This window comes from Gekko japonicus, unplaced genomic scaffold (genome assembly GCF_001447785.1).
Source record: "Gekko japonicus isolate JY-2015 unplaced genomic scaffold, Gekko_japonicus_V1.1 scaffold494, whole genome shotgun sequence".
Classification (NCBI taxonomy): domain Eukaryota; kingdom Metazoa; phylum Chordata; class Lepidosauria; order Squamata; family Gekkonidae; genus Gekko; species Gekko japonicus.
Window position 1 is genome coordinate 576,879 of NW_015171518.1, and position 22,696 is coordinate 599,574.

The 22,696-nt window shown below is 43.4% G+C and overlaps 1 protein-coding gene across 2 annotated transcripts in view; it reads left to right on the forward strand.

Annotated features, from left to right (window-relative positions):
* Positions 1–22,696, forward strand: part of SAMD13 (sterile alpha motif domain containing 13) — a 67,723-nt gene that overhangs the window by 27,185 nt on the left and 17,842 nt on the right. For both annotated transcript variants that reach the window (XR_001482733.1, XM_015419394.1), the window contains exon 3: positions 18,103–18,214. Coding sequence is in view for 1 of the 2 variants with exons in the window: in XM_015419394.1 (XP_015274880.1) it covers positions 18,103–18,214 (112 nt within the window). In the remaining variant the exon portion in view is untranslated. The remainder of the gene's footprint in view (positions 1–18,102; positions 18,215–22,696) is intronic.

Here is a 22,696-nt window from a genome sequence, read left to right on the forward strand (position 1 = left end):
GTTAAATACTGGGTTCCATGAATGAGCAGACCCCAAATCTAGTGATCAGCTCTACTTTATTTGTGATTTCAGCAAGAACAAGACTAAATTCCAAGGCCAAAGCCCTGTTTAAATAGCATGCAATTGCCACACCCAAACACACCCCACTCCCAACAATAGGCTATTTACATAACATTACTTCTTGATTGGTTACTTCCAGAGTCCTCGTGGGCTATTGTTCCAAGGCTCCAAGCTCAGCCAGTCTCTGGTAAAACAGTCCTGGGATGTTTCAGTCCCAACACATAACACCCCCTGAGTGCAATCTTCCCAGGCCATTTTTTTAAAGGTTCTAATGCATTCCATGTGCCTTGGCATCTAGTCATGCCGGCCACATGACCACGGAAATGTCTTCGGACAGTGCTGGCTCTTCGGCTTGGAAACGGAGATGAACACCGCAATCCTAGAGTCGGATTCGACTGGCTTTCGAGCAAGGGAAACCTTTACCTTTACCTAATGTTAGTGCTAAAACACTAAACAGATATAGCAGGTCAGTGTAATAGCAGTACCATAGAGATGCCTGGACTCTCAGCCCTGTTTGCAGTCCCCCCTCCCCAAGCCCCTTATTGCAGCTCAGTGATGCAAAGAAGAGGAGAAAATCCACTTTATCCCAAGGCGCAGCTCTCCCCAACAGTGCATTCCCATGTGGTGTGAAAGCTGTGCCTGTTGAATCCCTGTCTGTCCAGGAAGCTTTTAAAGGAAGGGAGAAGGGGAGAATCCTATTGGAAAAGTGGAGCTACATAATCCCAGTAATTGCAGTCTTGCGCTCCCCACCCCACCTATGCTGAGGCACTGAAAGGGTTAAGCCGAAAGAGGGTTATGCCTACTAGAGCAGCCCTAGACACTTGGGGAGGAAAGGGGTGGGGGGGAGAACCCCAAAGAGCTAAGTCCCTTCCTTTCCTTTTCCACCTTCTCCCTCCATTCCTTTCCCCCACCTTGGGATAAATCCACTTTAAATCCAAGTAAATAAGTCCAAAGCCTCAGCAGAGGCAGAGTGAAGAGCGCAAGACTGCAACAAAAATGGGTGAAATTAAAAGGCTTGGAATGACAAAACACAAAACCAAAGAGAAATTAAAAATAGTACAGTCGTCATGAGGAACGTTACTATCGCCTAAAGATGAGGCTTTCTTTAACGTCTTGGCTCTAGGGGGCAGAGTGGCCCAGAGAACAAAAATTTGTGCTTGAACCTGGACCCGAGAGGTGTGAGTTCACATTCCCCACTGTCCTTGAGGACAACAACATCTCTTAGTTTTAGGATTATTCGCTGTCTGTGCTTCCGAAATTTACTATAGCTGATGCAGATTTTTATGTGAATTGAAATTGGAAGCCTCAGTCACCATATATCCCAGATGGTTTACTTTTAGAGCCTAATTTATTTCTGCATGAATCGCTGTTTGGAATATGCCTCCTCATTGCAAGCAGGCAAACCCAGAGCTGTAATTCATGCAGAGATGCAACAAGTGGTCTCCTCTAGGAGCAGCAATTCTGCTACATTGAATGCAGAGAGCAAGAATATTGCATCATTAAAAGTCAATCACACTTGCTATTGAGGTGCTGCAGAACTATTTACTGCCAGCAGAGGGACAAGACTAGGACAATGAATCATGCAGACATGCAGCAGGCATACTCTTCTGTGGATGGATTCTTTAGATTCAACAAAAGTTTTATTAATAGTTATTTCTAGTGGCACACTATTTGGAAATTACTGCACTGTAGAAATCATAGTGGTCTGGCTCACTGGGTTATTATGATGGCCAATTAATACTGTGAGGAACCACCAGGGAAACCACCATATAGTTGATAAAAAATAGGTACTATTAGTCCGAAAATATACACTGTGTTTTTCAGACAGAGCATCATGACAAGGAGCAGGATAATTCAAGTGCATGACTCTTCCATGTTTTATGTAGACTAACATGAACATAAAGAAGTGCCAGCTATTCATCCAGTGACGCAAAGTGTGCAAGTTGCTATGGAGAAAGAGCTTTGAACAAATTCCTAGTACTGTTTTGGGATGCAACATAGCAACTCTGTATGTTCAGAGAAAAAGCACGTGGCATAGTCCTCCTCAGATGTGTCACTTTGGAATGCAGTGGAGGGGGAATAGTCATCTGCTTGGACAACTACCCCCATGTAGAAAAATCCCTGCAATTAGAGAACTAGCACATCAGTGAGACAGCTAAACCTAGAACCCTTTCTCCAATTTTTCTAATTTCCTGCAGATGGGTAGGTTTTGAGGCAGCAAAACATTAAAAGGGGTTCCTGGATTCCAAAGTAGTACATTCCCAGGAGGTAGATGTTTGTATTTCAAATATATGCATGCCACCATTCCAAAGTGAAATGTGTAGGTCAATCCCTCAGGTTCAGCCATTTCTAGGAGCTGAACCTCTGTTGTAATTTATTCTGATGAAGATACAGTTGGTGTAGCATCCTGTTTCTAGTAAAGGGAAAGTCATATAGGACCTTTCCGCACTTGGATCTCATCCCTGGTTTTATCAGAGTTCAACTAGCAACACAATACCTTGTATTAATCCCTGGTTATAACAGCATCCATTTATCCCGGGACAAGTGTGGGGCGAAACCGGGGTGACCTCAATGTAATGTGGAAACAAGAAATACCCCGAGATAATTACAGGGGCGAACTCGAATGTAGTTTAGAATGTAAAAATACCCTGAGATAATTAATAGGATGAACTTGCATGTAGTGTAGAATGTAAATTCAGGGACAGGGTTGAACCAGGATTTAAGGTCTAGTGCGGAAAGGACCATAGATTGAAGGAAACCTTTCTTCAAGCATCAATATAGGGGGCAGTCAATAGGTATAGAAATGCCCACATTTATATCCTGCTTTCACTTTTTAGCCTAAGGCCTCAGACATGGCCTCAAGCCAAGCAACATGATTAAAAGCTTTGCAAAAGGCCATCCATGTTGGTACTTCCTGAACTGTCTGTGGTAATCCATTCCATAATGCAGGGACAAGAAATAATAAAGAAATGTACTGGGGCAGACTACATCCCACCTGAGGAGGGGAGACTGAGAGGAGAACTGGCCACAACGAGTGCAGTTGGCACCAGGGTTGATAAAGGGAGAGGTGGCACTAACACGTACCAACAGTCCTGTACCACTGTACCGCTCCAGTCAGGAAGCATCTAAATAGCCAGAGGTCATTTGGGGGGGGATCGCAGGGGATCACAGTTCCCCCGGGTGAGGTACGGGGGCGGGGCACATGACGAAGCCCTGCCCCCTGCTTCCGGCCGCCCCGCTTCCAGCCCTCATTCAGCCAGGAGGAGGCAGGAGAAGAGGGAGGGTAAGTTGCTTCCTCCCTGCCTCTCCCTACCCCTGCCTGCCTGGGGCCAGGGAGGGCCTTCGCGGGGCTTCCTTGCACTCCCGCCGGCCTTGCAGGTCCACCGCCGGGCCCCTCATGTGGCTCGGCAGTGGAGCTGCAAGGCCGGTGGTGGCGGCCGGGACCGTTGGGGGTGGAGTGTGTGGCCTTATGACACACTTCCGGCGATGTCAGGGGGTGTGGCCTTATGACACACTCCTGGTGATGTCAGGGGGTGTGGCATATGCTAATGAGTTATGCTAATGAGTTCCCCTAGCTCTTTTTCTACGAAACGACCCCTGTAAATAGCCCTTTTAAAACAAAATCAAGTGGTGAATCACCAGCCCTTTGCCCTCAGAACAACGTTCCTCCATTTTGTTAACTTTTAGAGAATGTATTAGGGTGGGTTTTTAGAGTGTGTTCTGCATTTTTTTAAAAATTCCATGAAGGCTGAACACTCCTCATCTCTCTTGCTTTGTTTTTCAAAGAGTTGAGCACAAGTTCTCTGTTACCACAGTAGTGTTTCCCCCTCCTTTGATCCCCATGATATAAGGGCAAGGTACAGTGTTACTTGCTCTCTAAAAATATTGTGTGGCATTAAAGCTCAAAATGGGGGGGGGGAATCATTTGGCCATAGAAAGGCTCTCAGGAGAAATTGATACTCACACTGTTGTGTGTGCTAGCTAGTACATATAAACTTATAAAGGTGAGGACAATTAGATACATCAGAGAAAAGGAAAACTGGTCCCCTTAGGAAGAGGGAGGATGATTATATGACAGTACTGTAGATATGAGAACGATCCGCTGGCTGAAATTCTTTCTCCACAGTTCTAATGAAGGTATTTATTATTGTTGAGGTTTCGTACAGTACTTCAGAATGTTTCAAAATGGCTTTGTATACAAGATTTCAGTAATACTTTCAACGGCTTTCAGCTTTTTATTTTTTTTGGGGGGGAGGCTGGTTTTTAAAACTTTTTCGTGTTAAAAACTTATAAAAGCTTGTTTCTCAGAGAAGAGAAGGAGAATAAAATGAAGGAAACCCCAAGGGGGAAGGGGAAGGAGAAAGAGAAGGGAGAATAAAAAGAAGGAAAGCCTGAAGGGGGAATGGAACCACACACTAAGGAAAGCCCAGGTGCCTAGCAGCCCTCCTGATCCTCCAGTGGTCTGCAGCTGCTACTGCAGCCCTGGGAAGCCTTTTAGTCTGAATGACAACAGCCAGTATTACTACAGGCACTGATTTGCAGTGGTCCCACCTACTTTCTGAAAAGGTGAGTGGGTGCCATACCACCGGCTTACCATTTACCCAGTCGCAGTAGGAAATCTGCCTCCATTTTAGTCACCAGCCTTCAATAATTTGAGAAGTGGGAAATAGTCTCTATTTGGGGAACAATTTGGGGAATTCCTAGAAGATCACCTAGGATTGATGTCCTATCCATTGACTCTCCATCCAGAAGTGCTGTTATATTCTCCATGCTGCTACTATGGAGATTGGGGAAATTCCTAGAGAATTATTTGGAAGTGATGTCACATTCCCCTAGAAATCTACCCTCCCCAGGCACCATCCTAAAATCTTCCAGTATTTGCCAGTGAAGGGCTGGCAATCCTACATCTGCAGGCTCCATGTTGAGGAACCCTTTAGTACTGTGTACACTCTACTGTATATATAGCCCACTATACTGCAGTAGGTCTGTGAACCCTAAAAAAGGTGGCTGTTGAAGAAAGGTGTGGCAGATAGAACACAGAAATGTAGCCCAGAGGCATGGGCAGCCAATCAGAGCAATGCACTGAATCAGCCAAGAGGAGCTGTGTTCTGGAGAAGTTAAAATCTGACAAGGGGTGGTTGTAACTTGTTATTCAGAAGTGAAGTTTTAACCAAAGCTTTTGTGCATTCCAAACCACCATCCTCACTGGCCATTTAGTCTTTGCACTATCGCTCTTTTTTTTTGGGGGGGGGAGCAGGTTTTCTCTTATTATAATGTTGGGGGGGTTGTACAGAGGAAGTTTTGTTGTTGTTGTTGTTTTTAAAAAAAGAAGTGAAGTTTTGAGGGTTAGAGCGTGAATTAAAGTTCTAAGAAGATACAGAACTTTGGTTAAGTTTCTTTGTGGAGGGAACTGAGTGTACAGATATGATAAAGGAGGACAGTATTGGGTCTAGTGTGTAACTGAATTGTAGCTTGATGCTCTGTTGATGATATAAACCTTCCTGAGAGATTTCCTGAGGCATTTACAGTGTAAAGTCTAACATCCCACAACTATATTTTCCTAAAGGTGTGTTTAAAATTAATGTTGTTTTTGCTCACTTTTAAGAGTGAGCCTGTCAATTTTATCTCAGTTATCAATCCAAGTTTAGGTGGGTTATATTGTCGCTCGGATCCTATCCCCCTCAAAGTAGCTCCCCCCCCCCCGTTTTGTTTTTTGTTACCCACTGGGAACCCCACTGCAGTGGGCAGGGGGAAATCTGTCTGGGGTGGTGTCCCCCAGAAAATCCATTATAAAGGCTTATATTTCTCTTCTTCAGTTTACATGCCCAAGCCATTGTTTCAAGTGGGGTAGGTATTAATTGATGGTCAGGCAGAATTAATAACGAAAAGTCTTTATTAAACAACTCTGGCTCTATCCCTCCAGCTCTTCTTCTGTCACTGGCAGTCTTCAAGCAACAGCTGGACAAACACTTGTCAAGGATGCTTTAGGCCAGGGGTGTCAAACTTATTTGTTATGAGGGCCGAATCTGACATAAATGAGACCTTGTTGGGCCGGGCCATGTGGGTCATGAAATGTAATGCCAGGTAGCAGAGATATAAACTTTATAATGGACACAAACACAAAGGAGTTTTTTAATACTTAAAATAAAAACATGCTTAAAACATTAGCACTCTTGCAATCTTTTGTTTATTTAACAGTGTCTGATAACTGACACCTCTTGCTCTGAATTATTACATTAAAATGTCCGTGCTGTTGCAATCTTGAGTATGCTGTTTAGGTGTGTATCTGTAAGCTGCAAACCTACATTGACACAGCAGCAGCAGAACTGGAAGAAGAAGCAGAAGACAGCCAGTTCCACTGAGGGCCTGATAGAAGCCTTCTGGGGGCCTGATCTGGCCCCTGGGCCGCATGTTTGACACCCATGCTTTAGGCTGATCCTGCATTGAGCAGGGGGTTGAACTAGATGGCCTGTACAGCCCCTTCCAGCTCTGTGATTCTATCTCCTGAATTCTCTGTCTGCTTCTCTGCTGAGTCACTTCCTGTAGCTGTTCCCTCACATTCTGTTTTCCCCGTGTCCCTGAATTATTCCCCCATCTATTTTCCTAACTCACTCAGTTCCACATACATTGATACATCTTTTCTTTGCTAACATTATAAAAGGATATACAGATTTGAAACAAACAAGAAATTTCCTAAAACCCCTTAGATTTAAACATAGTCTTTTAGGTAGTGAGGTTTCTTCACCATTCAACCTGCCTGATTTTTAATCTGTTATGCTACAGGTGAAGTCATTTTTTCCTGCCCATAGTTAAGATCTGTAGTGCTTGGAAAAGGCTGAGTTGGATTGGTCAGTCTATCATTTTCTTGGGCAGTAGGATCTGGGAAATTTGAGCTATCTCCCATTTAGGGACTGAAAACTGGAATGGTTGTATGTTTTATCACTGAGTTGTCCTTGGTCTACTGATCCAGAGTGAACTATAGGATGGACTGCTGCTCCATGTTTTCTACTTCTTCTCAAGGTTTGGCCCACTGGTGTCACCACCTCAGATGATCATGTGGTCACCTGTCCTTTCTCTACTCTTTGTTCTGTCGCTCTATTGGCTACTTCCAGATCCACTCACCAGCTTGCAGGTTGGGAAGGTCCTTAGCTGATTTGTTGTAGTGATAAGCTTGCTTTAACTTCTGTTCTGCTATAAATTCAGATTGCTTGTGGTGACCATCTGGTTGTAATAACTTGCCACGCATAGGCAACAAATTTGGTTCTTCAACCAATTAGGCCTTGGGTTGAACTCCCATCCAAAACTTGTGAAGGTGTGTTCCAGTGATCAAAAATGGTCAGATACGGCGTAGGCCCTGCTTTTCTTGCTTTGACCAGAATTCACTTAGCCATTTTGACTGCTGATTCAACGTTCCCATTACTCTGGAGATAGGCAAGGGAGGATGTCTGATAACCAAATTCCCACTGCATCTGGAAGGTAATGAATTCTTCTGACACAAATTGGGTTCCATTATCTGGAAGTACAGTATCAGCTATTCTATAGCGGGCAAAATGTTTCTTAAGTATCCTAATAAGTGTCTGAGATCTGCTGTCTGGCAATAGATCTATCCCCCAAATTTGAATAGTAGTCCAGTTATGAGATCATCCTTCTCTTGCCACATAAACAGGTCTCCTCCTCCTCCTTTTCCCCAAGGCTGGCTGGTTATCTCATGTGGGTGCAGAGTCTCCTTTTGCTGTCTGTTTCAAGTAAGTTACAGATGTCACACTGTCCTATGTAAGCCTTCAGCTGGGCATTCATGCCAGGCCAGTATACACATTCCTGTGCCTCAGAAATAATAGCTCTGTTACCCTTAAAGAGAATCCCATCTTAGACACTAAGTTCATTTCTCATGGAGAAATAGGGTGCAGCCTCTCCTGGTTTCTCCTGGTAGCTTGTGCTTCTCTGTAGGCCAATCTGCAAGGATAATCTGCTAAACTCTTCACTAGGCTTAGTGAGGTAAGCTCTGCTTAAGGTGTCTGCCATGATCAGATATTTCCCTGGGTGGTATTGAATGTGTACATCACAACTTTGTTGTTGCAGCAACATCCGCTAAAGCCACTTTGGGTGCTCAATAATGGTTTCCACATAATGGTTTATAGAGGCTTGTGGTCTGTCTGGACATGCACTGTATGGCCAAATGTAAGCTGATGAAAAACAATATCCATCAACGGGCCCCGTATCCTCTCATTGCTGGCTTTTACCAGCCACAGGGGTGACACACCACAGGGGTCACACCAAATGTACAAAATGTGATTATTTCTTTCATGCTTAAAGATTAATGCAGTATGAACAGTTCCTTAAGTCATAGCTAGAGGTTAAAAGAGACCCTGAGCAGCCGATATGTTGTGTATCTTCCCCCTTCTTCCTCATAACATCTAGATAAATGATTTAATGTCACCATGATATATGTTGCAATGTCCCACCTCGCATTAATAGATTTTGCAATGCACAGCAAGGTGATGTGTTGCATTTACTTAGACTTTAAGAGGAAGCAGGGAGAAGTGGGTACACCAGATCTTCCGTGATGTCTATTTAAACCCTTAGCCATAATGAGTCTTTGAATTCTTCTTTGCTGCTTTGAATATTTTGATTTCCTAGCCATGCTGTTCTCCATCAATTTCAAAAATGCATCTAGTATTGCAGATTAAAGGCATCTTCTAGTTGAAGATATATAGTGCATGAAAGGGGAAGGCACGGGAATGTGAGGGAAAATCTGGAGGGTGATATCTGTATTCGGAAGATGTTCAGAGCTGTAGAATTACGTGCCAGTAGGTGGCAATGTGGCAACAAAATCTGGCAGATGGAAGCCCCATCTCCAGCTGCATAGGTGACGCCTCACACCATGCAGTTCCAATTACTTTGCATATAATGTGTCAGGTTGCTTACCTGTTGACAGGTGGAACAAATGGGAAAATGGAGGCTTAAGCAAGAAATTAGATGTAGAACCAGGAAGTTAATCCTGGAAAATAATGAAGTTACTTACCTGAAAGGCTATCTAGGAAAATGTGTCTCTTGTAGTCTCCTGTAGTCTCTTGACATTTAGACCAGTATAATTCAATGGGAAGTCCTTGCTTTAGATTCCTAGTTTAGTCTTACGTATCTCAAGGTAAAGGGCTGACAAATATTTCATTTTGTGTGGTTTTCTTTTTTTTCAATCTTCCTTTTGTTTGCAAAGTCTGATTGCAGCAAAGACTGCCTCCTAGGGCCACCAGGTTTTTTAATTTAATAAAGCGTTTAGTTTAACAAATAAAGTTTATAGTCATAGAACAGTAATATAACAGTAAGGAGCAATATCAATGAGCCAGGCTGCCGGATGACCAGGGGGAAAAAACCCTAGTGGTCTGGTCTGTATCCTACCACTCCACTAAGCAAAGTTTGAAGCCTTCTTTCAAACTCAGTTTCTAAACTGCCTTGGGGGGGGGGGGGGATCTCCTGTCCCTTTAATAGAGGCTTAATGGGGTGTTCTCTACCAGTGGACGTTATCTCCCTGCATGCCATAAAAAGCTTCAGCTGCTCATTTCCATATTTTAAACCTTTATTAAAAGGACAGGACATTTTTCTCCAGGCTTCATGTTAACCCTCCCTCTGACAGAAGAACCACTTAAGTTGGAGGAGGGCTCCTTGGGCTGGAGGCATTTTATCCAGCCTTAGGTTAGATACTGCCAAGTTTGCCCTGTTTTTCTGCATTTAAAAGCAGCTTGATGTGCAGAAATCAGCAAGTGAAACTTTTTGAAGCAAGGAAATAAAAATTATCCCCTCGGTGTCCTCACATTAATTTGCCATTAAAGGCACAGGTACAAGGGTCAGGAGCAAACAAACTAGACAGATGATTGTGGGACATTCAAGAGTAACAAATTGATTGTAACATAAGCTTTTGTGGGCTAATGCTCACTTCATCAGATATTTGTAACCACATAATTTGCTACTTGCTGAGACTTTTCTTCCGAAAGGCTGGATCCTGGTAAGATTTAAATTGATGGTGGTAAAGGTAGTGGCAGCTCAGCAGATGGATGAGCAACCTATATGCTGCTCACAGGTGTATCACTTTGTTCCTGTCAGCCATAATTAATTAATTAATTAAATAAAACATTTCTATTCCATCTTTCCTCTTGGTTAAATGTGGCTTACAATAATAATTAAAACATCCCCAGCTAAACCCAAAGTTAAAATAACAAGCCTCAAATCCCCCCCCCCCCAAACCAGTTGCCTGGCCTGCTGTTCAAGCCCCCTCCAGTGCCCCGGCAAACAGGCTGGTCATGCAGTTCCTCCTGAAGATCTTAGAGGAGGGGGCCCTTCTCCAAGGAGGCCATTCTGCTGAGCAGGAGTCACAATGGAAAAGCCTGGGCTCTGGTTGATGCCAGACAGACATAGCCAACAGATGTTGCCTGATGACTATAGTTGGCACACGGGGACATATGGAAGGAGACATGTGTGGGTCCTAGTTCATGAAGGGCCTTAAAGGTCATAACCAGAACCTTGAACTGAACTCAGAAACAGACTACTGGCAGCCAATGAAGCAGTTTCAAAATGGGCAACATATGCCTGGTAGCCAGGCACTGAGAGCAGTTGGGCTGCCACATCCTGGACCAGTTTGTAGTTTTTCGGTTGTCTTCAAGGGCAGCCCCACAAAGAGCATGTTGCAAAATCTATCCATGAGGTTACAGAAGCATGGATCAGCATGGCTCAGGTCATCCTGCTTTTTGAGCATTGTTTGTGCGCTGATTGTTTGAGTGCTGTTTGCTATATATTTCTGTCAGCCCTCCAGGAACTCAGATACTGGGATGATCAGGTTGTATTATAATGCATAAGTAGATAATTTACCAATAATTTACCCCTTAAGACCAACTAATTCTGGGTATTAGCGTCCATATGCATGCACACTTCATCACTTCATTGTGTACGCACACTTCATGCACACGAAAGCTTATACCCAGAATTAAGCTTTGTTGATCTTAAAAGTGCCACTGGACTCAAATTTCGTTTTACTCCATATTGTTAGTTATATAATTTAACCATATTATTTCATGGGCTCCATCTGCCTCCATCTCTATTGATTTTATTTAATCCCTATGTGCCTAAACCTGTCAATACAATTTGCTAATATAAAATAAATATCCATATATTATACTTCAGAAGCTCTCTTAAAAAGCACCCTGAATTACAAAGCTTGTTATCTAGTTTGCTGGAGGGAGATGCAATCAAAACTGGGCCAGTTTGGATTTAATATGTTGCCCTGCGGCTCATACGATAAAGAGGTAGATACTAATTGAAGGTGGTTTCTGTTGCAAGCTGCAGGGAAGCATAATTAGCTTGCGCAGAAACGATGGGGTTTTGAATGAGTGTGTTTGGATTTCTGTTTATCTAGAAAAGTATGCAGTTGGCACACTGTGGTAGTGGTTATAAATAGGCTTAATTTGTCTGGTGTGGTGTGTTCCCCCCCCCCCCCCCCGTCTCTTTCTTTTGATGCTAGTATTTCCCAGACTTTGTGATTTCTACCACACAATGACTATGAAGGCATGAGTACTGTGGCAGAGGGAGAAACAGCCTACAGCTTTATTCACAATTAGTTCCTCCGTTTCCTAGTGATATACCCAAACAGCAGCTGCCTTGTGTAAGGTTTAAGGGGCGTTTGCTGGGTGGGGAGCCTGCTGACGCTATGAGTCTCACCGCCAGTTATAAACCTATTTTGTGGAACGGTAATAAGTCTCTGAGGTGAAGTCAACCGTCTGGCGTTCCATTTTTCAATCCCATGATTGTGTCCAAAAATGCCAAGCGCTTTCTTCAGTTGCAAAGGCTGACTCACAGGTTTGAACTGCTTCACTTGCACTAAATCAGATTCAGATTCAGACATCTTTAATGGCATAATAGTATATAATAAATACATTTAAGAAGATACAATTGATTCCAGTAAGTAAATTTAGAACACTAAATTACTTGAACTAAAGCAGGTAGCAGGGGCTGAGTGCTCGAAAATGTAGCTTAGGAGGGGATTCCACACACACACACACACCCCGGTATTCCATTGCTTGTTGGCTTGTGGGTTCATTCTCATTCCATATTCACGCTGTTCCTTTGAGAAACCAGCCTCTCTCAAGGTTGAAGCATGTATAATTGGACCTCTGCATATTTTAAAGGTGTATTATACTTGCTCATGTTTCACCCCTTGGCTTGTGTATTTTGTATTTGGGAATCCATACCTGTGGCCTAAATGCAAAAGTGTAATTGTCCCTACCGTTTTGCAAAATTGTTGAAATAGCCCTGACAAAACTGCTTCCAAGACTGGAGGCTAACCTGGGGGAGGGGGGAACCTCACCGGTGACATAATGACATCACTAGTGACACAATGATGTCACTTCCAGTAGTGCTGGAACTGATGTTAATGCATCAGGACACTGGCGATCATCCTGCCCATTTCCCCCCACCATCATTTTTCTGCTGCCAGTGCCACCCACCTGAGCAGCTGCAAGAAGGGCCAGCCAGGGGCAGGAAGTCTCCAGCCTGAAGTGGGAACCTTGTCCAACGTATAAAAAGATTCCTTCAGAGTATGTTCAAAAGCTGAAATCCTGTATGAACAAGAAGAAGAGTTGGTTTTTATACCCTGCTTTTCTCTACCCTAAGGATTCTCAGATTAGCTAACAATCACCTTCTTTTCCTCTCCCCCACAACAGTCACCTTGTGAGGTAGGTAGGGCTGAGAGAGTTCTGGGAGAACTGTGACAGGCCCAAAATTACCCAGAAAGCTTCCTGTGGAGGAGTGAGGAATCAAACCTGGTTCTCCAGATTAGAGTCTGCTGCTCTTAACCACTACACCGTGCTGGCTCTCACTTAAGCATACATTAAAATCAAGCTAAAAGTCTCATTTGAATTAGAAAATTGTTTGCTGGCACTGTATTAGCATAAGGAGCTGCGGTGGCTCAAGTGGTTAAGGCGCTGAATTGCAGGCTGTGGAAGGTCGGTAGTTCAGCAGTTTGAGACCCAAGTGCTGCATGACGGAGTGAGCTCCCGTCTCTAGTTCCAGCTCCTGCCAACCTAGCAGTTCGAAAGCAAGAAACTGCAAGTTAGATAAATAGGTACCGCGTCGGTGGGAAGGTAACAGCGTTCCATGTGCCTTGGTGTTTAGTCATGCCGGCCACATGACCACGGAAATGTCTTTGGACAGCGCTGGCTCTTCGGCTTTGAAACGGAGATGAGCACCGCAACCCTAGAGTCGGATTCGACTGGCTTTCGAGCAAGGGAACCTTTACCTTTACTTACTGTATTAGCAAAACTACCTTTTTATCTGATATGCTTGGATAATTAGTAGTAGTGTAAGTGGTATTGTAGCACTTCTGTAGAAGGATCTCTTCTAGTGTAATCCTAAACCTTAAAAATCAATCAGTTTAAGCATGCTTCACTGTTTAGCATTGGGAATGAGAATTCCACACCTCTCCCATGTGGCAAGCCCCTGAAGTGACAAGATGAGCCTGTTTCAGGGACCAGAGGAAGTTCTGAGCCTTAGAGAGCTCCACCCATGAACACAACCAATTGGCTCTCTGATGTGGGAAGCTGCTATAAAAGCCCCAAGAAAAACTGGGATTCCCTGTCTGATGGAAAGGCTTACTGCTGGTCCTAGCCATTTCTTCTGCATTCATGAGTGCTGATCTTGCTTTCCTTCTGACCTCACCTGCACAGCTGCTGCCCACAATCTCAGCCCTAACAGGCTACCAGAGAACTAAGAGTGACACTGTATCCCTGCGTAAGTGTGAATGTTTGTGATGATCCAGTTTAGCTGGACATCCACTGATACCCAGTTTAGCTACACAGTCTGCACAAACTGGTTCTGTTTGTGTTAATTTGTATAACCAACCCAAAAATGCAGAGCACAGAATGCCACAAGCACTAATAAGATAGTTGTGCTGGCATGCATGTTGGATTGGGGTTGTTGTCCCATTTGTACTTAAGATCCTTTCTCAAGCTTCTTGCTGCATTAGAAGAAGATGATGATTCAGGTACAGTTTTAGGATGACTGGGATCAGGTTATGGGAAGGACTATTCCAGTTCTTTTAGTTTTACAGTATATTGTCCCTGCTTGGAATTAACAAGATTGAGAATATGGGTTGATACAGAGCAGCCCTGTCCTGTTCAAAGCATAGAAACCGATTACATTCCTACCTTACAGCTTACATACTCACTTTTATAGTACAAGAGAATTTTACAGGCAAACAATAGGTGATTCACCAGATTTGGGAAGTGACCGTGTAATATAGTCTATTCTGTTCTAGATTTTATTAACTGTGCCACCCTTGAGCAGCCAAAGCCACCTGGATTCTGTAGTACCTCCTGCTTTTCAATTGGCATGCCTCTGCAGACCTAACTTATTCTGCTGAATAATATTCTGCTGATAATGCCATCAGGTTGCTGTTGACTTATGGAGAAACTGTAGAGTTTTTAAGTCAAGAGACATTCAGAGGCGGTCTGCCATTTCCCGCCTCTGCATCACAACTCCAGGCTTCCTTGTGGGTCTCCAAACCAAACCCTAAGCAGGGCCTACCCTGCTTAGCTTCTGAGATTTGATGAGATCAGGCTACCCTGGGCAATCTCTGTCAGGGCTATATTGTTAGCCGCTTGGGTGGCATGGCTTGTTGGTTTTTTTTTTTTAAAAAAATTGGCTTTGCACATGGCCAAATTACTGCTCCCACTGGGACTTGCTATACTTCCTTGTTCTTGCAGATCCCGTTCCCCCAACAGCAAACAAAATTAACTGGCAACATACAACCGAGCGCTGGAGTCTATATGTGCACTTGAGTGTTTATACATTGAATTTATTCAGCGCAGGATTGCTCATGCGCACAATGACGGAAGCTTGTAAAAAAAGAGAAAGATGTGAGAAAGATGTTCAGATGACCTAATCGTGATCATTGTGTGAGATGGCTCTCCAGATCGGTGAAATTGCAGGTTCAGAGCACAAATATTTGGAAAGTACTTGGTTCTCCAGGGGTAGGAAAACTCACTAGGGAACCAGGAGGATTGCACGAGTGAGCCCACTTTGGTGCGGGAGACAGATGCGGGCATCTGATCAGCAATTTTAAATGTGCGTGGGAACAGCGGTGAAACCCGATCAAAATGACAGTGCGACCACGGCCTAGGATTGCCAACTCCGGGTTGGGAAAGTCTTGGACATTTGGGAGTGAACCCTGAGGATGGTGGGGTTTGGATGGTGTGGCAACTTTAGTGGGGTGTGATGTTCTCTTTACAGGAACTGATGTCTGTCATCTGGAAATCAGTTGTAATTCCAGGAGATCTATAGGACTCACCCGAAGGTTGGCAAACTTAAGTGTACCACATTCTTTCTCAGAATTTGTAGTCTGGTCCTCAGGATTTGGTCTTTTGTTGAACAATGCTCCAATATATTTTAAAACATCTCAGTGGTAGGGAACAGCTCTTACACACAGATCAATTTCCCATCTTTTGCTTCCCCCATCTGTAGTTGTACAGAATCAGAATCCAGGTGAAGTGAGGAAGCCAAGAGAGATGGGCAAACCACCTAACTGGGGTAAAAGCGACTGGACATGCCGTGGGAGACAGGCATTAAAACTATCATCAAAATCTCCTGCCCAGACAGAGGTTGAGAATCTAAGCCAAGAATTCCCTACTTCAAATAGTCACTTTAGCTGTCAGTTCATTAGCTGTAGTTACACAGCCAATCTCTCTCAGTGGCCTCAGCCTGCTCACCCCCATATCCAGTCTACAAAACAGCAATAATAGTGCTGCTGTCCATAAGACAGTCGGAAAGTAATATATATCTGTATGGATTACTGGAGTAGTGTATTTAAAGCGCCTTGAGCTCTCAAAAGGGCAATAGGAACATTAATATTGTCATTCACTGCAATTCAGAGGGGTCAATGCATAGATGGGGCCTGGTGTTCACATCCTTAGTGTCAGGGGTCATTTCGTAGAAAAAGAGGTGCAGGGACTCATTAGCATAACTCATTAGCATAACTTATTTGCATATGCCACATCCCCTGACATCACCAGAAATGTGTCAGAAGGCAACACCCACCGCTCAGGCTCCACTGGACTGTTTTGGACTGGGGGGGGGCTCTGCACTTTACCTGGCTGCTTCTTGCTCTGACTGAGGTCTGCTGGGAGCAGGGGGTGGGGTTTGTTGCATGTGCCCGCCCCCTTGGCTCTTCATTTCTGGAGCTCCGCTCCTGTGCGCTCCTGCAGAAAATGACCCCTGCTTAGTGTATGCGTAGAGCTGTCCTCAACACTAAAATAAGTAGTGAAGCCCTTTCATATGCATGCAGTACATGCTAAGATTTGAGTCAGCATCAAGTTCAGCTGTTGCATTGAAATATTTGGTTAGCTTATAAGACTGAAACAGACCAGAATATTTCTTGCAAGCAAACCAACCAACGGAAAAAAAGTGATGAACAATTTTAATGAAGAATATTTAGCATGGAATCCAAATTGCATATGTATGTGAGTAATCAAATCAGTGCCAAACGATACTCTCAGAATGTGTATCACTGAGAAACAGATGAGAAGCTTCACTTTTTAAAATAATAATAATAATAAAGTTAGCATACTTTTTGAAATACGTCTTCATTATGTTTGTTGGTTAACATGATATTGTCTGTGTATATTTCCAGTTCATTTTGCCTTACAGAAGAAGGCTTACAATGTTTGAGCAATGCACTTCCATTAAGTGCATAAATTGTGGAGAAACTGTGTTCCCATGTAATATTTCAGACTCAACACTTTGTGATTTGAAAAATGAAGAAGTTCTGTTTTATTTATATTTATTGATTTTTAAAAATATTTCTACCTCACCTTTCCTTTTGGTTCAAGGCGGCCTTTAATGACTATTTGGCTTTACTGTGAGTTTTTCTAACTGAATTTATGTTTAGAGGTTTTGAAAGGGTTCCTAAGGGAATCGGGTACCATTCAAACCTAGGAGTATAAGCAGCGCTGGGACTGTAATGTGATTCCTCAGGAACACAGAAGCTGTAGAGAATGTGGTAAAGATTTCAGAATTCACCTTCCCCAGGAGTACTGCCTTTCATTTAAAAAACGATAACAACCAACTTTCTGGTTCTCATGGTTCCAAAGAGGATAACGCCTTGTGAATCTCAAAGACTAAAGAAATCTCTGAAAAAGATTTCAGGTGGGCAGGAGGCAGAGGCTTCAGTGCTCCATATGGATCACTGACAGAGCAGAATTATCATGCAGAATTTAAAAATAGCACAACGTTAGTTTGATTTGTATAATGTCTACAGACTGAAGAGTTCAGATTTGTTTGGTATGCACAATTTGGATTATCTTGGCACAGAGCTTTGGCTTTCCCCCCTTTCCATTAACACATTGACTGTAAACTGCATCCTACTTATTCCACAATTGCAAAATCCTGTATAGATCCCATTAAGACTACTTAGAGATACTTGAAAAAGGACTATTATGAGATCATCTGCACTTAACACTGAAGAATGCAGGCAAAGTTCATTCTAGATGGTTGCTGAAAGAAATTTGATGGCACCCCATATATTGTAAAATAAGCAATTATTTGGATAATCCAGTCTTTTTTATCACCTTTGAAAGCAACTCATGGAATACCTCTTATGACTTTAATTCAAGGAGGCAGAAAAGAAATATTGATTTGCTGGTAAGACAACAGTGATGAACCGGGGTGGGGGGGGAATTGATAGATTGTATAGGGCTACACTTAAAAGTATTCAAGGTTCATGACTGGACTGATCCATCTTGAGAATCAAATTGTCTATGAAGAAAGGCTGTCACAACCATAAGTAAGCCTTCCTTCTTTGATGGCATTGTTCCATTTTTGATAGTGCAGTCCTATGCTGGTTTATTCAGAAGTAAGTCTCACTGTATTCAGTGAAGCTGATTCCCACATATGTTTGCATAGGACTGTAGTGTCAGTGAATGATAGTTAGTTTACACAACTTGAAGCAGCATCTGGTACTTCTGTACACAAATATTAACATCTGCCTGCATTTTCACTTTGTAGCTTGGTAGAGAATGGAAGACCTCCTGATCCTGCTGACTGGGCAGTTACAGATGTGGTGAATTATTTTAGAACAGTGGGCTTTGAAGAACAAGCTAACGCTTTTCAAGAGCAGGTAAATCCGCTTGGACAATCCATGTTAGCTTTTCGATATCCACTTTCACCCTATACACAAAAAGATTCCTGAGAAGAGACAATTACAGACAACTGTCATCTAGGATAAAATTTGTTGAATTATTTGCATATTCTAGAACACTAAGCAGATGAAACAATAATTTGTTTGATTGATTAGTTCTGTCACAAATGATATTGGTAAATTTTATTTTTATTTACTTTCATTTGTGACATTTCTTGCTGAAACTCAAGGCAGACTATAAAATGTTAAAAACAATTTGATCAGCCAGCAAGGGACTCCAATAAACAAGGCAGTAAGTAGGTCTCAAACAACAACCAAAAAAACTGTCTAAGGCAGGGGTCCCCAACAAGGTGGCTGTGGGTGCCATGATGACTGCCAATACCTTTCCTAGTGCCTGCCAAACGTCCATCAGGGCATCTTTTGTGTGTGTGAGTATTGTGTGTGTGTGTGCCTGGAAGTCATGGTTGACTTCTGGTGACCCTTAGTGGGGCTTGGATGTTTCAGCTAGGTGGCTTGCTGTCGCCTACCTCTGTGTCTCATCCCTGGTATTCCTTGGACGTCTCCCTTCCAGGTACTTGCCAGGGTCAGCCCTGCTTAGCTTCCGAGATCTTACGAGATCAGGCTTGCCTGGGTTATCCAGGTTAGGGCTTGTCCATCAGGGCTTCTGATTGGCTGTACAGATTAAAAGGCATCCTGTTAAACAGAGCTTCTGCCTGAAATATTGAAGAGGTACTATTAGAGTTATGTGTAACCTCAGACAATTTTGTGGTTGGTTCCACCTCCTGTAGCAGCCATTTTGTGGTTGACTCTGCCTCCTGTGGTAGCCGTATTTTATTCTGCCCACTGTCCTGTATCAGAAAATCTCTCATCTAAGGCATGCCATTTAACTGCAGCAGTAAGGCACCATCTTGGGACTTCTATAGCATTACCAGGCAATTGGATAAAGAAATATAAAACTGGGTGTTTTTAACAGCCTATTCCAAACCACCAATTATTTTCCCAAGGGCTTTACAAAGAGGCTGAATAGCATGGGGGGGGGGGGTTGGACTGGGATTTGTGGAACCCCAAAAGGCATGTACCACAGTCTTGATAACTGACCATCAACAGCAGCCCTCTGCATCCTGTCCATAAGGAATTATTTAAACCAATTCCAAGCACATCACTTATTCTCTACTTCAGCCTCTAAGCACCTGAACAAGATGGCATGATCCACAGTATCAAAGGCTACTGCGGTGATAAATCCAGTAAGATAAACAGAGGCACAGTCCTTGTCTACATGCAGACAAAGATGGCCAGCTAAGGTGCTGTCTCCATCCTGTAGCCTGGCCTGAAACCAGACACAAAGGAGTCTAGGGCAGTTGATTTATCTAGGAAGACCTGGGGTTGTTTTGCTACCACTCTCTCTATCGTCTTGCCAAGGAAAGGCAAGTTAGAGACTGGGCAAAAATTATCTACATCATTCTTCTCTAGCAAAGTTTTTTAAAAGTAGTAGGTGGATGACAGCCTGTTTTAGAATCCAGGGAAGGGTGCCCTGAATCAGTAGTTGATTTATAATAGGTGTTAGGGACTCACAGATGTGATCCTTACATGATTTCAATAGCTAAAATGGACAAGAATCCTAATCCTAAAGACAGGTGGTGGCCCTCATAGATTCCAGAATCCTGTCAGTATCCATCAGAGTAACCAGATTAAAATGATCCATAAATGGACCGGGTGTGCTAGAATTTTTAGTATCTCAGCTAAATTACAACCAGCATCCAAATCAGAATGTTTTCAACAGATTTTATCAGCAAACACTTTGCAGAAATTTGAGAGGAACTCTTATGACTGCATTCCTACCCATTTTTACCTTGGAGTAAGCCCAAATGAAATCTGTGGGACTTTATTCTGAATATATATGGACTGAATTGGGCTATTTGGCTTAGTTTAATGCAATAATGAGAGAAACTTTTCTGCCAGGAGTTCATATGCATTGTGCAATGTTTTGATGCGCTATTAAGAGACTGCAGATAATTGTTGGGATCAGAAAAGCCTTTACTTCCCTGGGAATCTTATCTATCTCTTTGGAACGCCACAGAACTGAAAATAGGATGTGCACTTGTAAATACTGTAGTTTACCTTATGTCTTTTGAGACAAACTTTTGGAGCTTACTGGCTAGAGAAGAAACACATGGCATTTGCAAGACTCTAAGTTTCAGAAAGATGCCAGGTGCTCTAGAGTTTGAATCAAGGGTTCATCCTCAGAATCTAAGCCTTAGCTCCTGGGGACTTGTATGCTCAAACTGTAGAGTCCTCATCAGGGGGCAGAAGAGCAGAGGTTCTATCTCTAATAGAGTCTTAATATGTGGAAATGAGCTACTGAAGATTTTCATACATGGAGGTAAATAACATCAGGTGATGAAGAGCATCCCGTTAAGCCTCTGTTAAAGAAACAGTATATTTTTCTCCAGGCGAGTTAGCAACCCTAGGTAGGGATGTGCAACTCTTGCAGTTAGCAGGCTGGATGATGTCTTTGGCTTAGCTAGGCCTCCTATAAATATTAGGATCTTGGCCTTCTGCACTTGCTTGGAGAATAGAGTAACACTTACTGTACTTCAGAGGCCAGTTTGCTACTGTGACCAGCCTCTTTACATCCTTCAGGCTTAGATTCTGGTAGAGTTGCCCATTACCTCAGCTGCATCATGGCAAGTTGTCTCTTTAGTTAATTTAATTCCACTCTGAAAGCCATTTTAAAGGCATCTATAGTATAGTTCTTATAACTCCATTCTAACCCAGTTTTATCTATCCAGTTTATCCTATGCTTCATCCAAGGAACTCAGCTGGTTTCTACCTCTTGTTTTATCTTCACAAAACCTTATGACGTAGGCTAGGGTGAGATAAAATTACTGGCCAAAGGTCATTTTGTGATCTTCATTGCAAAGTGCTAATTTGAATCCGGGTCTTTCCAGTGTTAGTCTGGCATGCACTTCACCACATTTGGCAGTCTGGTTCATAAATCCTCAGTTAAATTCTTCACAATGTAATTCTTCAAAAGCTTCATAGAATTAGTATTTCTTGTCTGACTGTGAATGTAACAGGTGACATCTATCTGTCTATCACATTTTTATCATGCTCCTCTACAGAACCAGGCTGGTTCATGGCACATGTAGTACATGCAGCTGCTTGGCACTTCTGCCTCAGTAGTCCTTTGGTGTTCTTGGCTATCCTGTCCTTTCCCTGCTGGCCATTTTCTTTCAGTTTTTCCAGATGTAATCAGAAGAGGACCTGAATATCCTTAAAAAGCAGCACTGCATCTTGATTGTAAAGGGTGGGACAGTGCTTCCTAAAGATACTTGAGTCCCTCCAGTTGTGGTTGGGGAATGGAGGAAGGGACAAGAACTGCCAAGAGTAGGCTAAGAGGGGTAAGGGGTTTTTAAACAGTACCTTTGTCTCTAACCCACTCCCAACCATTCTTGTCCCTCATCCCTCCACCTCTCTCTCCAGCTGTAATCAGAAGTACTCAGCTGTGCTCAAGAAACAGTGCCCCATAGTGACTGTTAGGAGTGTGGTGGGAGATCTCAAACTCCCTTCTATTGCAAGCTGAGCAGCAAGGAAGGAAGGAGAACTGCTGGCAAGGAAAGGAGGCCCATCCTAGACACACACACACCCCCGATGCCACTCTGGTCCAGGGTGGACTCCAGCAGTGCTGCCTCTGGACCTCACCCCGGACCCTGCAGGACAGCAGCAAGGATGTGAAGAGGTTGCCTCGGTCTATGCTGCTGCTGCCCTAAAGTTCACCAGGACACTCAGATGGCTTGAATCAGCCCTACAAAGAGCTCAGGGTGGTGTGCATTGTTCTTCTTCTTCCATTCTGTCCTCACAACAAGCCTGTAAAGTAAGTTTGGCTTGGAGACTGACTGGCCTAAAGTCACCCAGTGGTTTCTATGCTTGATTGGGGTCTCCCAGCTTCTAGTCAGCCATCTAACCAGTACACCACATTGGCAGAGTTGCCAACCTCCAGGTGGAGCCTGGAAATCTCCTGGAATTACAATGGATCTCCAGACTACAGAGATCAATTCCCTAACTTCCCTTGGAGAAAATTACTGCTTTGGGGGGTGGAGTGGGTTCTATGGTATTATATCCTTCTGAGGTTTCTCGGCACACAGCACTCTCTCCCCAGGTTCTGCCCCGGAAATCTGGAGTTGGCAACCCTACATAGGTCTTTTAATTTCCCTCAACGTGTTTCGCTTTGGACTATACCAAGACTCCTGAGTCTCATTTGACTGCTGTCAGGACTTTCTCTAAGTGCTCATCCAAAGACAGACCATGGCCACTCCTTCTCTGACTTCCATGTCTTAAACAGAAAAAGGTGGCACCCAAAGCAGGCTTTGGTGTTTTAGCACCACTTCTTTTTAGTCTCCTCAGCTCTTCTAGCAGATACCTTATGGATACTGATCAGGGAGTGTGCATTCATTTTCATCC